Source organism: Anomaloglossus baeobatrachus, chromosome 7 (genome assembly GCF_048569485.1).
Source record: "Anomaloglossus baeobatrachus isolate aAnoBae1 chromosome 7, aAnoBae1.hap1, whole genome shotgun sequence".
Classification (NCBI taxonomy): domain Eukaryota; kingdom Metazoa; phylum Chordata; class Amphibia; order Anura; family Aromobatidae; genus Anomaloglossus; species Anomaloglossus baeobatrachus.
The window spans coordinates 5,878,991-5,896,082 of record NC_134359.1 but is presented as its reverse complement, the minus strand read 5'-3'; the positions used below and the strand labels follow the sequence as shown (position 1 = coordinate 5,896,082).

Here is a 17,092-nt window from a genome sequence, read left to right as displayed (position 1 = left end):
GGGAGATTTTATATATTCCGCCCGCGGAGGTCGGGGGAATATATACCTTACTCTCACCGGGGACCCTTCAATAATCGGCATAAGTAGTATAGCGGCCTCCTTGCTTATGGTCGGGCAATTCCATAATTGGCCTGACTATAAGAGGGGCGCTAGAGAGCGCGTCACGTGCTCTGTCTGTCGGTCGGGAGGTATAAAGGAGGGGTGACCCCCACTTGTTACCCCCCGATTGTGACGTACTGGTAGCCAGCGCGGGGGATTTCTGAGTGACCCCCCCGGTGGTTTGTGACATATTGGTGGCATAGCGGTGGGATCGAGATAATAGTGTGTGTGAGTGTGAGACCCATACTCCCAGACACTAAAGACTGCCTGCAGCAGCTGTGGCTGCTGGGGTCTTCAGACTAGCTCAACACTAGAGTGTCAGAGTGCAGATACTGTAAGGTGTGTGGAGGCATCAGGTGTCAGTTCTGTGTCAGTGACCAAAAGTCTGCAAGAATGGCTGATGGCACCAGGAGCAGAGCTATGCAACTGGCCAATGCTAAGGCAGGAGCCGAAGAGAGGGAGGACGGTGCTGTGGACAGCAATGAGGAGGTTGCCCACGAGTCCTCCAGGAGCTCGACGCCAGAAAACCGTTCTGCAGAGGACAGCGCACAAGCTGGCAATTATGGACAAGATGAGGAGCAGCTCACCCAAGGGTCCTCAACGAGCCAGATGCCAGCCCTCCGCTCTGCAATGGACAGTGAATCACCAGGCTCCGCAGCGGGCCGCAGATCACCACGTGCCATTCCACCGAGCCTGGGAGGCTCGGATAGCCTTCTTCAAATGGCTATGGCCCTTCTCCAGGCTGGAGACCAGGAGGGCTACAAGGAACTCCTGGCAGAGCGCAGGGCAGAGCGGCAGGCAGCGCGTGACGCTGAGGCTGCGGAGCGGCACGCAGAGCGTGAGGCTGCGGAGCGAGAGCGGCAGGCAGCGCGTGAAGAGCGAGAGCGAGAGCGACAGGCAGACCGTGACTACCAGCTGCAGCTAGCTCAGCTCCGGCCCTCATCAGCCACACGTGACCTTCGAGACACCAAACTTCCAAAGGTCCGTGTTGAGGACTTCCCAGTGCTGGAGAAGGATGGAGACTTGGACTCTTTCTTGACGGCTTTTGAACGGACTTGCTTGCAGCACCATCTGGACAAGGACCAGTGGGCCAAATACCTGACCCCCCGTTTAAGGGGTAAGGCCCTGGATATCCTTGGGGACTTGCCTGCTGAGGCAGATCAGGGCTACGACACCATCAAGCGGGCCCTGATCCAACAGTACAATCTCACTCCGGAGTCCTACCGCAAGAAGTTCCGGACCCTGCAGAAGGGACCAAAGGACTCCTGGGCTGACCACCGGCGGGCACTTGCCCGAGCTGCCGACCACTGGACCCAAGGCCTGCAGCTTTCCACCGGACCAGAGATCCTGGACTTGGTCATCACGGAGCAACTCTTGTGGAACTGCCCTGAGGATCTCCGCCAGTTCATCCGAGACCAGAAGCCAAAGGGGTCCACGGCTACAGCTGCCCTTGCCGATGACTACACCAACAACCGGGCCCCTGAGGCCAGGAGAGCGGCCACCAGCAGCACCTGGAGAGGGGGTAAGATGAATTCTGCGACTGCCCCACCTGCCCCTAGACTGCAGGGGGTGTCCCCCTCAACTCCCCTCTCCAGGCCCGTGGCGGAACCAAGACGGTGCCACCAGTGCAACCTACCTGGACACTTCAAGGCCATGTGCCCTCAGCGTCCCAAGGCCCCGGCTCCGTCCCCGTCCCAAGGGCCGCCCAAGGTGTATTGTGTGGGTGGGGGTGGTGGTAGGTCCCTGGACAGCTTCCAACCTGTCACCGTCGGCCGGTCTGTGACCATAGGACTGCGAGACAGCGCCTCGGAGGTGACTCTGGTGCGGCCTGAGATGGTGTCCCCCCAAGACTTGATCCCTGGAAAAACCCTCGCTGTCTCCGGGATTGGAGGCACTGACCCGGCGCTGCCTGTTGCTGACATTTATGTGGACTGGGGCGCAGGGCGAGGGGTGAGGGAGGTGGGGGTAACTGATCGGATCCCCGCAAACGTGCTACTTGGGACAGATTTGGGGCAGATAACCTCCCAGTTTGGGCCCCAACCAAGGGCTGAACCTTCAGCCCGTACTGACATGCCTCCGGACAATGTTAATGTGTTATCTATGAATGATGTAAGGGAGGAGGGAGTGAACTCTGATATTTCTGCTTGCATAGACACCATAGACACACACTCAGCTGCAGCTGTGACAGGGGAGGGGGTCAGAGAAAGGTGTGACAATGCCTCTACAAGTAACCAGCCTGTGAGCTGGGATCTGTTGCCCTCTGCAGGGATAAGCAGAGAGCAGGGTGCTGCAGGGGGAGGACCAGTGTGTGGGGTGGGGGCTACCACAGCAAATGTGGGGTCCCCAGAGATTTCACAGCGGGGTTCTGTTGCTGCAGGAGGGGAACAGGCAGGTGAGATTGGGGCCGGTCCAGGAGCGGAAGTGCTCCCAGGTAAGATCTCGGTGCATGGTTCCCCCACAACCGGGGTGTCAGGAAGCCAGGTAGGTCTGCCTGAACCGGCGACTTGGTCAGGAACGGAGGAGGAGCAGGCACGACCCACGGTCGCAGCGGCTGTGGCCGCTGTCACCCGCAGTGGGAGTGCTGGAAGCCAAGGGGCCTCCCGGAGGTCCGATAGCTCTTCCCCTTCTGACCAAGTGGCAGCCGAGTCAGGTGGAGGCCAGGACACAGGTCCCGGGGTACTGACCGAAGATGTGACAGTCTCGTCGATTCTGGCCACATCTAGTCAGGGGTTTCAGGCAGCGTTAGAAGCTGACGACAGCCTGAAAGCTCTTAAGGAGCAGGCGGCACAGCCTCCCTCGGACTCGGACCCGGAGCGAGTGGTCTGGGACCAAGGACGGCTGTACCGGGCCACGGTCCAGCAGGGTTCACCGGAGGCGTGGCCCAGGGACCGACAGTTGGTGGTACCCTATCCGTTCCGGACGGAGTTGTTGCGGATCGCACATGAGATTCCGATGGCCGGACACCTAGGGATCGCTAAGACCAAGGCCAGGTTAAACCAGCATTTCTACTGGCCAAAAATGGGGGCCGATGTGGCTGCCTACTGCCGTTCGTGTGAAACCTGTCAGAGAGTGGGGAAGGCGGGGCCACGCCCCAAAGCCCCACTAGTATCTCTGCCAATCATCGATGAGCCTTTCAGGAGGGTGGCTGTGGATCTGGTCGGCCCGCTGGCCATCCCCAGCAGCTCCGGGAAACGCTTCCTACTGACGGTAGTGGACTATGCCACCCGGTACCCAGAAGCAGTGGCCTTGTCGTCCATTCGGGCTGACACGGTGGCCACCGCATTGCTGGAGATTTTCTCCCGAGTGGGTTTTCCCCAGGAAATGCTCACTGACCGGGGGACCCAATTCATGTCCCAGCTGATGGAGGCCCTCTGTAAGCAAGTCCAGGTGCGACATCTGGTGGCCAGCCCGTACCATCCACAGACTAATGGCCTGTGCGAGCGGTTCAATGGCACCTTAAAGCAGATGCTTAAGATGTTGGTCGACTCCCATGGGCGTGACTGGGAGCGGTATCTCCCACACCTGTTATTTGCTTACCGGGAGGTTCCACAGGCCTCAACAGGATTCTCACCGTTTGAGCTCCTGTACGGGCGACGTGTGCGGGGCCCCCTGGCTCTGGTGAAAGAGGCTTGGGAAGGGGATTTGGCCACCCCTGGAGTGTCGGTTATCGAGTATGTCATGCGCTTCCGGGACAAAATGCAGGCCTTGACGCAACTGGTACACGACAATATGGCTCAAGCCCAGGCCGATCAGAAGCGTTGGTACGACCAGAACGCTTGTGAGAGGACCTACCAAGTGGGTCAAAAGGTGTGGGTACTGGTCCCCGTACCACAGGACAAGCTTCAGGCAGCCTGGGAAGGCCCATACCTCGTGTACCAGCAGCTCAACCCTGTGACGTACCTGGTCACCCTGGACCCTGCCCGTGGAAGGCGGAGGCCCTTCCATGTGAACATGATGAAGGCACATCATGAGCGGGAGGCATGTGCGCTCCCCGTGTGCAACCTGCCCGAGGAGGGAGAAGCGGAAACCCTCTTGGATATGCTAGCCCAGGTTAGGGCAGGCAGATCCATGGAGGATGTGGAGGTTGGCCACCAGCTCTTGGAGGACCAACGGTCCCAGCTGTGGGCCACCCTCCTCCCCTTCCGGGGGTTGTTTACCAACCAGCCCGGAAGGACTGACTTGGCTGTCCATCACGTGGACACGGGGGATCATCCCCCGATCCGGCGTTCAGCATATCGGGTCTCCCTGGAGGTGCAGCAACACATGCGCCAGGAGATTGACGAGATGCTGAAGCTGGGGGTGATCCAGGCATCCAACAGCGCTTGGGCCTCGCCTGTAGTCCTCGTCCCTAAGAAGGACCGAACCACTCGGTTCTGCGTGGACTACAGGGGGCTCAATGCTGTCACGGTCGCCGATGCGTACCCAATGCCACGCATCGATGACCTGCTCGATCAGTTGGCCGGGGCTCAGTACCTGACCATCATGGATCTGAGCCGGGGATATTGGCAGATCCCCCTGACTCGCAAGGCCAGGGAACGCTCTGCCTTTATTACCCCATTTGGACTGTACGAGTCCACGGTGATGCCATTCGGGATGAGGAATGCCCCTGCCACTTTCCAGCGGATGGTCAACACCCTGCTCAAGGGACTTGAAGGGTACGCGGCCGCGTACCTGGATGACATTGCCGTCTTCAGTCCCACCTGGGAGGACCACCTAGAGCATCTAGCACAGGTGCTCAGGCGGATCCACCGGGCAGGTTTGACCATCAAGCCGGGAAAGTGTCAGCTGGCCATGAGCGAGGTCCAGTACCTCGGTCACCGGGTAGGTGGGAGAACACTGAAGCCCGAGCCTGAGAAAGTGGAAGCCATCGCATCCTGGCCCACCCCCAGGACCAAGAAGCAGGTGATGTCCTTCTTGGGGACCGCTGGGTACTATAGGAGGTTTGTTCCATGCTATAGTAGCCTGGCAAAGCCCTTGACGGACCTCACCAAGAAGAAGCTGCCCTCTGCAGTCGATTGGACAATGGACTGCGAGACAGCCTTCCGGGCCCTAAAGGACGCCCTGTCCAGCCCGCCCGTGCTACAGGCAGCCGACTTCACGCGGCCGTTTGTAGTACAGACCGACGCCAGTGACTTCGGCCTCGGTGCGGTGCTCAGCCAGGTGGACTCTGCGAGCCAAGAGCACCCAGTCTTGTACCTGAGCAGGAAGCTGTTACCAAGGGAAGTTGCCTATTCCACGATGGAGAAGGAGTGCCTGGCCATAGTGTGGGCCCTGCAGCGTCTGCAACCCTATCTATACGGGCGCCACTTCATCGTGGAGACGGACCACAATCCCCTCAGCTGGTTGCACACCGTCTCTGGGACGAATGGGCGATTGTTGCGATGGAGCCTTGCGCTCCAGCAATACAACTTCACCATTCGCCACAAAAGGGGCCGTGACCACGGTAACGCAGACGGGCTGTCCCGACAAGGAGAGGTCGCGGACGGGCGCACGGGGGAACACCGGAGTGTGCTGCCCCCTAGCGCCCTCAAAAGGGGGGAGGTGTGAGGCAAATCCCGGGATATGAAGATGAATTATGACTCCAGTCATAATCCCTCATCACTCCCTGGCAGTGCCCCCTCCCTTCTTGTTCTCAATGTCCAGCATCTGTGAAGGTGTTACACCTCCATGGCCATGTCCTGTGATATGGAAATGAGGTGGTGTGGGAACAATGGACACAGGATGACTCCCTGCCGTCACCCTGTAGTAGGAGCTGCTATCTAATTAGCAAGGCTCTGGAAGTAGCCAGACAGAACGACTCCAGTAAAAAATGGTTCATATCTCGCAAGCCATATTTCCGATAAATATGGCAACCATAAAAATGGTGTCTCCGCATGCGGACGATGCCGGCACACCCTTTTTATGGGAGCAGGACATTGGGAAATGCCCCAGGCGTGATATCAGCCAATGGGGAACTGGCAGACAGGTCATGAGTCCCCTCGTTCTGTAGCTAAATTCATAACTGTCACAATGAGAGCATTGGCGTCCGCCTACGACGCTCCCAGGCAAAGTTATGGCCCATATTCCATGTTGTGGATTTTGTCCATAACTCCAGCCAGGGGTGGAGCAGTGCTCCCTGTGAGGTCACGAAGGTAGGAGGGGACCTGGATCTGCCCAGGTTGATAACCCTACTTCGGCCATTTTCCAGGGTTCTTCTGCTCGGGGGCCTGGTTGGGAAAGACCTGTGAGGGAGTTCCTGGAAACCTGGTCTACAGCGCCCCCCTGTGGCCAGACGCAACAAGGTAACTGCTGGAACTGTGTATGCCTGTTTGTAACCCATGCTTTGATTGTAACTGTACTCTGACATATGTATATTCTGTAGATTCCCTATTGTATATATTGTAGTTCTAGTGTGCTTTAGGCTGATTAAATTATATAATTAATCTTGGGCTGTTCTGTTATCTCGATCTTGAATCCCACGTCTGTGTGTTCGGCTAATAGTTACCGTAAATCGGTTGGTGGCAGCGAGTTGTGCCAAGGATTATTGTGGGGAGGCCAGTGAGATTCGGGGAGATTTTATATATTCCGCCCGCGGAGGTCGGGGGAATATATACCCTACTCTCACCGGGGACCCTTCAATAATCGGCATAAGTAGTATAGCGGCCTCCTTGCTTATGGTCGGGCAATTCCATAATTGGCCTGACTATAAGAGGGGCGTAGAGAGCGCGTCACGTGCTCTGTCTGTCGGTCGGGAGGTATAAAGGAGGGGTGACCCCCACTTGTTACCCCCCGATTGTGACGTACTGGTAGCCAGCGCGGGGGATTTCTGAGTGACCCCCCCGGTGGTTTGTGACAGTTATATTCTTGTATATAGGAGCAGTATTATAGTAGTTATATTCTTGTATATAGGAGCAGTATTATAGTAGTTATATTCTTGTACATGGGGCAGAATTATTATAGTAGTTATAGTCTTGTATATAGGAGCAGTATTATAGTAGTTATATTCTTGAATATAGGTGCAGTATTATAGTAGTTATATTCTTGTACATAGAGGCAGTATTATAGTAGTTATATTCTTGTACATAGGGGCAGTATTATAGTAGTTATATTCTTGTATATAGGTGCAGTATTATAGTAGTTATATTCTTGTACATAGGAGCAGTATTATAGTAGTTATATTCTTGTACATAGGGGCAGTATTATAGTAGTTATATTCTTGTATATAGGAGCAGAATTATAGTAGTTATATTCTTGTACATAGGAGCAGTATTATAGTAGTTATATTCTTGTATATAGGGGCAGTATTATAGTAGTTATATTCTTGTACATAGGGGCAGTATTATAGTAATTATATTCTTGTACATAGGAGCAGTATTATAGTAGTTATATTCTTGTACATAGGGAGCAGTATTATAGTAGTTATATTCTTGTACATAGGGGCAGTATTATAGTAGTTATATTCTTGTACATAGGGGGCAGTATTATAGTAGTTGTATTCTTGTATATAGGGGCAGTATTATAGTAATTATATTCTTGTACATAGGAGCAGTATTATAGTAGTTATATTCTTGTACATAGGGGGCAGTATTATAGCAGTTATATTCTTGTATATAGGAGCAGTATTATAGTAGTTATATTCTTGTACATAGGAGCAGTATTATAGTAGTTATATTCTTGTATATAGGTGCAGTATTATAGTAGTTATATTCTTGTATATAGGGGCAGTATTATAGTAGTAATATTCTTGTACATAGGAGGCAGTGTTATAGTAGTTCTATTCTTGTATATAGGAGCAGTATTATAGTAGTTATATTCTTGTACATAGGAGCAGTATTATAGTAGTTATATTCTTGTACATAGGGGGCAGTATTATAGTAGTTATATTCTTGTATATAGGGGCAGTATTATAGTAGTTATATTCTTGTATATAGGGGGCAGTATTATAGTAGTTATATTCTTGTACATAGGAGAAGTATTATAGTAGTTATATTCTTGTACATAGGGGCAGTATTATAGTACTTATATTCTTATGTATAGGGGCAGTATATTCTTATGTATATGGGGGCAGTATTAGAGTAGTTATATTCTTGTACATAGGAGCAGTATTATAGTAGATATATTCCTGTACATAGGGGCAGTATTATAGTAGATATATTCTTGTATATAGGAGCAGTATTATAGTAGTTATATTCTTGTATATAGGAGCAGTATTATAGTAGTTATATTCTTGTACATAGGGGCAGTATTATAGTAGTTATATTCTTGTATATAGGAGCAGTATTATAGTAGTTATATTCTTGTACATAGGGGCAGTATTATAGTAGTTATATTCTTGTATATAGGAGCAGTATTATAGTAGTTATATACTTGTATATAGGAGCAGTATTATAGTAGTTATATTCTTATGTATAGGGGCAGTATATTCTTATGTATAGGGGGCAGTATTATAGTAGTTATATTCTTGTATATAGGGGCAGTATTATAGTAGATATTTTCTTGTACATAGGGGCAGTATATTCTTCCTTCCTGTACAGCCGCGGGTTTCTGTCCTCACCGTGTTACATTGACGCCTCATTTTTAGTGACAAGGAGGGGCAGCACTTACCTGGATTGTGTCTTTGTCCTTTGGGTGAAGGACAATGTCCACTTCCTTCAGATGCTGGGGTTTATTTTTGGAGCTGAATTGGGAGATTTCATGGAGCATGAGCTCCGCTGCGAGGTCCTTGGGGAAGGCCAGATTGCCGGTGCCCAGTGCGGGGATGGACAGGGTGGTCAGACGCCGCTGGTTGGTCCAGGTCAGGCAATGCTGGATGATGCCGCGCAGGATCTGATACAAGAAGGTGACAGATCAGCCGCGCTCCTCGGAGAGACCGCACTCTCTCCCGCTCAGGATTACCGTCTCCGAGGATCCGCGTCCATTGTCCCACTTCGGACACACGGCATGAAGGATGCTCTTGCAGCTGAGATTGCAGCCGTCGGTGGCAATGACGGTCCCAGCGGACACCGGAGCCCCCGCGTGCGCATCATCCAGGAGCTGCTGCAGGATGGAGCCAGCACGAGAGTGCAGGGAACTGGAGACTCTACCCCTGGAGACATCCAGATCGCTGCCCACACTGTTCACTACCACGTCTGTCTGCAACATGGAGAAACGGGTCACACAGGAGGAGCGTACCACGGGAAATGGCCACGCCACAGAGGAGACCGCCACAGAGGAGACCGCCACAGAGGAACCCGCCACAGAGGAGACCGCCACAGAGGAGACCGCCACATGGGAGACCGCCACAGAGGAACCCGCCACAGAGGAGACCGCCACAGAGGAACCCGCCACAGAGGAGACCGCCACAGAGGAGACCGCCACAGAGGAACCCGCCACAGAGGAGACAGCCACAGGGGAAACCGCCAGAGAGGAGACCGCCACAGAGGAGACCGCCACAGAGGAACCCGCCACAGAGGAGACCGCCACAGGGGAGACCACCACAGAGGAGACCGCCACAGGGGAGACCGCCACAGAGAAGACCAGCACAGAGGAGACCACCACAGAGGAGACCGCCACAGGGGAGACCGCCACAGAGAAGACCGCCACAGAGGAGAGAGCCACAGAGGAACCCGCCACAGAGGAGACCGCCACAGAAGAGACCGCCACAGAGGAGACCGCCACAGAGGAACCCGCCACTGAGGAGACCGCCACATGGGAGACCGCCACAGAGGAACCCGCCAAAGAGGAGCCCGCCACAGAGGAGACCGCCACAGAGGAGACTGCCACAGAGGAGACTGCCACAGAGGAGACGGCCACAGGGGAGACCGCCACAGAGGAGACCGCCACATGGGAGACCGCCACAGAGAAGACCGCCACAGAGGAGACCGCCACAGAGGAACCCGCCACAGAGGAACCCGCCACAGAGGAGACCGCCACAGAGGAGACCGCCACAGAGGAACCCGCCACAGAGGAACCCGCCACAGAGGAGACTGCCACAGAGGAGACTGCCACAGAGGAGACAGCCACAGGGGAGACCGCCACAGAGGAGACCGCCACAGAGGAGACCGCCACATGGGAGACCGCCACAGAGGAGACCACCACAGAGGAGACCGCCACAGAGGAACCCGCCACAGAGGAGACCGCCACAGGGGAAACCGCCACAGAGGAACCCGCCACAGAGGAGACCGCCACAGGGGAAACCGCCAGAGAGGAGACCGCCACAGAGGAGACCGCCACAGAGGAACCCGGCACAGAGGAGACCGCCACAGAGGAGACCGCCACAGGGGAGACCGCCACAGAGAAACCCGCCACAGAGGAGACCGCCACAGAGGAACCCGCCACAGAGGAGACCGCCACAGAGGAGACCGCCACAGAGGAACCCGCCACAGAGGAGACAGCCACAGGGGAAACCGCCAGAGAGGAGACCGCCACAGAGGAGACCGCCACAGAGGAACCCGCCACAGAGGAGACCGCCACAGGGGAGACCACCACAGAGGAGACCGCCACAGGGGAGACCGCCACAGAGAAGACCAGCACAGAGGAGACCACCACAGAGGAGACCGCCACAGGGGAGACCGCCACAGAGAAGACCGCCACAGAGGAGAGAGCCACAGAGGAACCCGCCACAGAGGAGACCGCCACAGAGGAGACCGCCACAGAGGAGACCGCCACAGAGGAACCCGCCACAGAGGAGACCGCCACATGGGAGACCGCCACAGAGGAACCCGCCAAAGAGGAGCCCGCCACAGAGGAGACCGCCACAGAGGAGACTGCCACAGAGGAGACTGCCACAGAGGAGACGGCCACAGGGGAGACCGCCACAGAGGAGACCGCCACATGGGAGACCGCCACAGAGAAGACCGCCACAGAGGAGACCGCCACAGAGGAACCCGCCACAGAGGAGACCGCCACAGAGGAGACCGCCACATGGGAGACCGCCACAGAGGAACCCGCCACAGAGGAGACCGCCACAGAGGAACCCGCCACAGAGGAGACCGCCACAGAGGAGACCGCCACAGAGGAACCCGCCACAGAGGAACCCGCCACAGAGGAGACTGCCACAGAGGAGACTGCCACAGAGGAGACAGCCACAGGGGAGACCACCACAGAGGAGACCGCCACAGAGGAGACCGCCACATGGGAGACCGCCACAGAGGAGACCACCACAGAGGAGACCGCCACAGAGGAACCCGCCACAGAGGAGACCGCCACAGGGGAAACCGCCACAGAGGAACCCGCCACAGAGGAGACCGCCACAGGGGAAACCGCCAGAGAGGAGACCGCCACAGAGGAGACCGCCACAGAGGAACCCGGCACAGAGGAGACCGCCACAGAGGAACCCGCCACAGAGGAGACCGCCACAGAGGAACCCGCCACAGAGGAGACCGCCACAGAGGAGACCGCCACAGAGGAGACCGCCACAGAGGAACCCGCCACAGAGGAGACCGCCACAGAGGAGACCGCCACAGAGGAACCCGCCACAGAGGAGACCGCCACAGGGGAGACCACCACAGAGGAGACCGCCACAGGGGAGACCGCCACAGAGAAGACCAGCACAGAGGAGACCACCACAGAGGAGACCCCCACAGGGGAGACCGCCACAGAGGAGACCGCCACAGAGGAGACCGCCACAGAGGAACCCGCCACAGAGGAGACCGCCACAGAGGAGACCGCCACAGAGGAGACCGCCACAGAGGAACCCGCCACAGAGGAGACCGCCACAGAGGAGACCGCCACAGAGGAACCCGCCACAGAGGAGACCGCCACATGGGAGACCGCCACAGAGGAACCCGCCACAGAGGAGACCGCCACAGAGAAGACTGCCACAGAGGAGACGGCCACAGAGGAGACGGCCACAGGGGAGACCGCCACAGAGGAGACCGCCACATGGGAGACCGCCACAGAGGAGACCGCCACATGGGAGACCGCCACAGAGGAGACCACCACAGAGGAGACCGCCACAGGGGAGACCACCACAGAGGAGACCGCCACAGAGGAACCCGCCACATAGGAGACCGCCACAGAGGAACCCGCCACATAGGAGACCGCCACAGGGGAAACCGCCAGAGAGGAGACCGCCACAGAGGAACCCGCCACAGAGGAGACCGCCACAGAGGAGACCGCCACAGGGGAGACCGCCACAGAGAAACCCGCCACAGAGGAACCCGCCACAGAGGAGACCGCCACAGAGGAACCCGCCACAGAGGAGACCGCCACAGAGGAGACCGCCACAGAGGAGACTGCCACAGAGGAGACTGCCACAGAGGAGACGGCCACAGGGGAGACCGCCACAGAGGAGACCGCCACAGAGGAGACCACCACAGAGGAGACCACCACAGAGGAGACCGCCACAGGGGAGACCACCACAGAGGAGACCGCCACAGAGGAACCCGCCACATAGGAGACCGCCACAGAGGAACCCGCCACATAGGAGACCGCCACAGGGGAAACCGCCAGAGAGGAGACCGCCACAGAGGAACCCGCCACAGAGGAGACCGCCACAGAGGAGACCGCCACAGGGGAGACCGCCACAGAGAAACCCGCCACAGAGGAACCCGTCACAGAGGAGACCGCCACAGAGGAACCCGCCACAGAGGAGACCGCCACAGAGGAGACCGCCACAGAGGAACCCGCCACAGGGGAACCCGCCACAGGGGAGACCGCCACAGAGGACACCGCCACAGAGGAGACCGCCACAGAGGAACCCGCCACAGAGGAGACCACCACAGAGGAGACCGCCACAGAGGAGACCGCCACAGGGGAGACCACCACAGAGGAGACCGCCACAGGGGAGAGCACCACAGAGGAGACCGCCACAGAGAAGACCACCGCAGATGAGACCACCACAGAGGAGACTGCCACAGAGGAACCCGTCACAGAGGAACCCGCCACAGAGGAGACCGCCACAGGGGAAACCACCACAGAGGAGACCGCCACAGGGGAGACCGCCACAGAGGAGACCGCCACAGAGGAACCCGCCACAGAGGAGACCGCCACTGAGGAGACGACCACAGAGGAAACCACCACAGAGGAGACCGCCACAGAGGAACCCGCCACAGAGGAGACCGCCACAGAGGAGACCGCCACAGAGGAGACCGCCACAGAAGAGACAGCCACAGAGGAGACCGCCACAGGGGAGAGCACCACAGAGGAGACCGCCACAGGGGAAACCGCCACAGAGGAGACCGCCACAGGGGAGACTGACACAGAGAAGACCGCCACAGAAGAGACAGCCACAGAGGAACCCGCCACAGAGGAGACCACCACAGGGGAGACCACCACAGAGGAGACCGCCACAGGGGAGACCGCCACAGAGAAGACCGGCACAGAGGAGACCGCCACATGGGAGACCGCCACAGGGGAGACCGCCACAGAGGAGACCACCACAGAGGAGACCGCCACAGAGGAGACCGCCACAGAGGAGACCGCCACAGAAGAGACAGCCACAGAGGAGACCGCCACAGGGGAGAGCACCACAGAGGAGACCGCCACAGGGGAAACCACCACAGAGAAGACCGCCACAGAGGAGACCGCCACAGGGGAGACTGCCACAGAGAAGACCGCCACAGAAGAGACAGCCACAGAGGAACCCGCCACAGGAGACCGCCACAGGGGAGCCACAGGAGACCCGCCACAGGAGACCGCCACAGGTGAGACCACCACAGAGGAGACCGCCACAGAGGAGACCGCCACAGGGGAGACCGCCACAGAGAAGACCGGCACAGAGGAGACCGCCACATGGGAGACCGCCACAGGGGAGACCGCCACAGAGGAGACCACCAAAGAGGAGACCGCCACAGGGGAGACCACCACAGAGGAGACCGCCACAGAGGAGACCGCCACAGGGGAGACCGCCACAGAGAAGACCAGCACAGAGGAGACCGCCACAGGGGAGACCGCCACAGGGGAGACCGCCACAGAGGAGACCACCACAGAGGAGACCGCCACAGGGGAGACCGGCACAGAGGAGACCACCACAGAGGAGACCGCCACAGAGGAGACCGCCACAGGGGAGACCGCCACAGAGGAGACCGCCACAGAAGAGACCGCCACAGAAGAGACCACCACAGAGGAGACGGCCACAGGGGAGACCGCCACAGAGGAACCCGCCACAGAGGAGACCGCCACAGAGGAGACCGCCACAGAGGAGACTGCCACAGAGGAGACTGCCACAGAGGAGACGGCCACAGGGGAGACCGCCACAGAGGAGACCACCACAGAGGAGACCACCACAGAGGAGACCGCCACAGGGGAGACCACCACAGAGGAGACCGCCACAGAGGAACCCGCCACATAGGAGATCGCCACAGAGGAACCCGCCACATAGGAGACCGCCACAGGGGAAACCGCCAGAGAGGAGACCGCCACAGAGGAACCCGCCACAGAGGAGACCGCCACAGAGGAGACCGCCACAGGGGAGACCGCCACAGAGAAACCCGCCACAGAGGAACCCGTCACAGAGGAGACCGCCACAGAGGAACCCGCCACAGAGGAGACCGCCACAGAGGAGACCGCCACAGAGGAACCCGCCACAGGGGAACCCGCCACAGGGGAGACCGCCACAGAGGACACCGCCACAGAGGAGACCGCCACAGAGGAGACCGCCACAGAGGAGACCGCCACAGGGGAGACCACCACAGAGGAGACCGCCACAGGGGAGAGCACCACAGAGGAGACCGCCACAGAGAAGACCACCGCAGATGAGACCACCACAGAGGAGACCGCCACAGAGGAACCCGTCACAGAGGAACCCGCCACAGAGGAGACCGCCACAGGGGAAACCACCACAGAGGAGACCGCCACAGGGGAGACCGCCACAGAGGAGACCGCCACAGAGGAGACCGCCACAGAGGAACCCGCCACAGAGGAGACCGCCACTGAGGAGACGACCACAGAGGAAACCACCACAGAGGAGACCGCCACAGAGGAACCCGCCACAGAGGAGACCGCCACAGAGGAGACCGCCACAGAGGAGACCGCCACAGAAGAGACAGCCACAGAGGAGACCGCCACAGGGGAGAGCACCACAGAGGAGACCGCCACAGGGGAAACCGCCACAGAGGAGACCGCCACAGGGGAGACTGACACAGAGAAGACCGCCACAGAAGAGACAGCCACAGAGGAACCCGCCACAGAGGAGACCACCACAGGGGAGACCACCACAGAGGAGACCGCCACAGGGGAGACCGCCACAGAGAAGACCGGCACAGAGGAGACCGCCACATGGGAGACCGCCACAGGGGAGACCGCCACAGAGGAGACCACCACAGAGGAGACCGCCACAGAGGAGACCGCCACAGAGGAGACCGCCACAGAAGAGACAGCCACAGAGGAGACCGCCACAGGGGAGAGCACCACAGAGGAGACCGCCACAGGGGAAACCACCACAGAGAAGACCGCCACAGAGGAGACCGCCACAGGGGAGACTGCCACAGAGAAGACCGCCACAGAAGAGACAGCCACAGAGGAACCCGCCACAGGAGACCGCCACAGGGGAGCCACAGGAGACCCGCCACAGGAGACCGCCACAGGTGAGACCACCACAGAGGAGACCGCCACAGAGGAGACCGCCACAGGGGAGACCGCCACAGAGAAGACCGGCACAGAGGAGACCGCCACATGGGAGACCGCCACAGGGGAGACCGCCACAGAGGAGACCACCAAAGAGGAGACCGCCACAGGGGAGACCACCACAGAGGAGACCGCCACAGAGGAGACCGCCACAGGGGAGACCGCCACAGAGAAGACCAGCACAGAGGAGACCGCCACAGGGGAGACCGCCACAGGGGAGACCGCCACAGAGGAGACCACCACAGAGGAGACCGCCACAGGGGAGACCGGCACAGAGGAGACCACCACAGAGGAGACCGCCACAGAGGAGACCGCCACAGGGGAGACCGCCACAGAGGAGACCGCCACAGAAGAGACCGCCACAGAAGAGACCGCCACAGAAGAGACCACCACAGAGGAGACCGCCACAGAGGAGACCGCCACAGAGGAGACCGCCACAGAGGAGACCGCCACAGGGGAGACATCCACAGAGAAGACCAGCACAGAGGAGACCGCCATAGGGGAGACCACCACAGAGGAGACCGCCACAGGGGAAACCACCACAGGGGAGACCACCACAGAGGAGACCGCCACAGAGGAGACCGCCACAGAGGAGACCGCCACAAAGGAGACCACAACAGAGGAGACCGCCACAGAGGAACCCGCCACAGAGGAGACCGCCACAGAGGAGACCGCCACAGAGAAACCCGCCACAGAGGAACCCGTCACAGAGGAGACCGCCACAGAGGAACCCGCCACAGAAGAGACAGCCACAGAGGAGACCGCCACAGGGGAGAGCACCACAGAGGAGACCGCCACAGGGGAAACCACCACAGAGAAGACCGCCACAGAGGAGACCGCCACAGGGGAGACTGACACAGAGAAGACCGCCACAGAAGAGACAGCCACAGAGGAACCCGCCACAGAGGAGACCACCACAGGGGAGACCACCACAGAGGAGACCGCCACAGGGGAGACCGCCACAGAGAAGACCGGCACAGAGGAGACCGCCACATGGGAGACCGCCACAGGGGAGACCGCCACAGAGGAGACCACCACAGAGGAGACCGCCACAGAGGAGACCGCCACAGAGGAGACCGCCACAGAAGAGACAGCCACAGAGGAGACCGCCACAGGGGAGAGCACCACAGAGGAGACCGCCACAGGGGAAACCACCACAGAGAAGACCGCCACAGAGGAGACCGCCACAGGGGAGACTGCCACAGAGAAGACCGCCACAGAAGAGACAGCCACAGAGGAACCCGCCACAGGAGACCGCCACAGGGGAGCCACAGGAGACCCGCCACAGGAGACCGCCACAGGACAGACCACCACAGAGGAGACCGCCACAGAGGAGACCGCCACAGGGGAGACCGCCACAGAGAAGACCGGCACAGAGGAGACCGCCACATGGGAGACCGCCACAGGGGAGACCGCCACAGAGGAGACCACCAAAGAGGAGACCGCCACAGGGGAGACCACCACAGAG

The 17,092-nt window shown here is 58.6% G+C and overlaps 1 protein-coding gene across 2 annotated transcripts in view; it reads right to left on the bottom strand.

Annotated features, from left to right (window-relative positions):
* Nucleotides 1-17,092, bottom strand: part of LOC142244898 (protein mono-ADP-ribosyltransferase PARP14-like) — a 55,699-nt gene that overhangs the window by 21,205 nt on the left and 17,402 nt on the right. Inside the window, exons 7-8 of one of the 2 annotated variants that reach the window (XM_075316978.1) lie at nucleotides 8,974-9,210; nucleotides 8,683-8,904 (exon numbers count right to left, since the gene is read on the bottom strand). The exons of the other annotated variant lie outside the window; for it this stretch is intronic. Coding sequence (XP_075173093.1) covers nucleotides 8,683-8,904; nucleotides 8,974-9,210 — 459 coding nt within the window. The remainder of the gene's footprint in view (nucleotides 1-8,682; nucleotides 8,905-8,973; nucleotides 9,211-17,092) is intronic. 2 annotated transcript variants of the gene reach the window in all.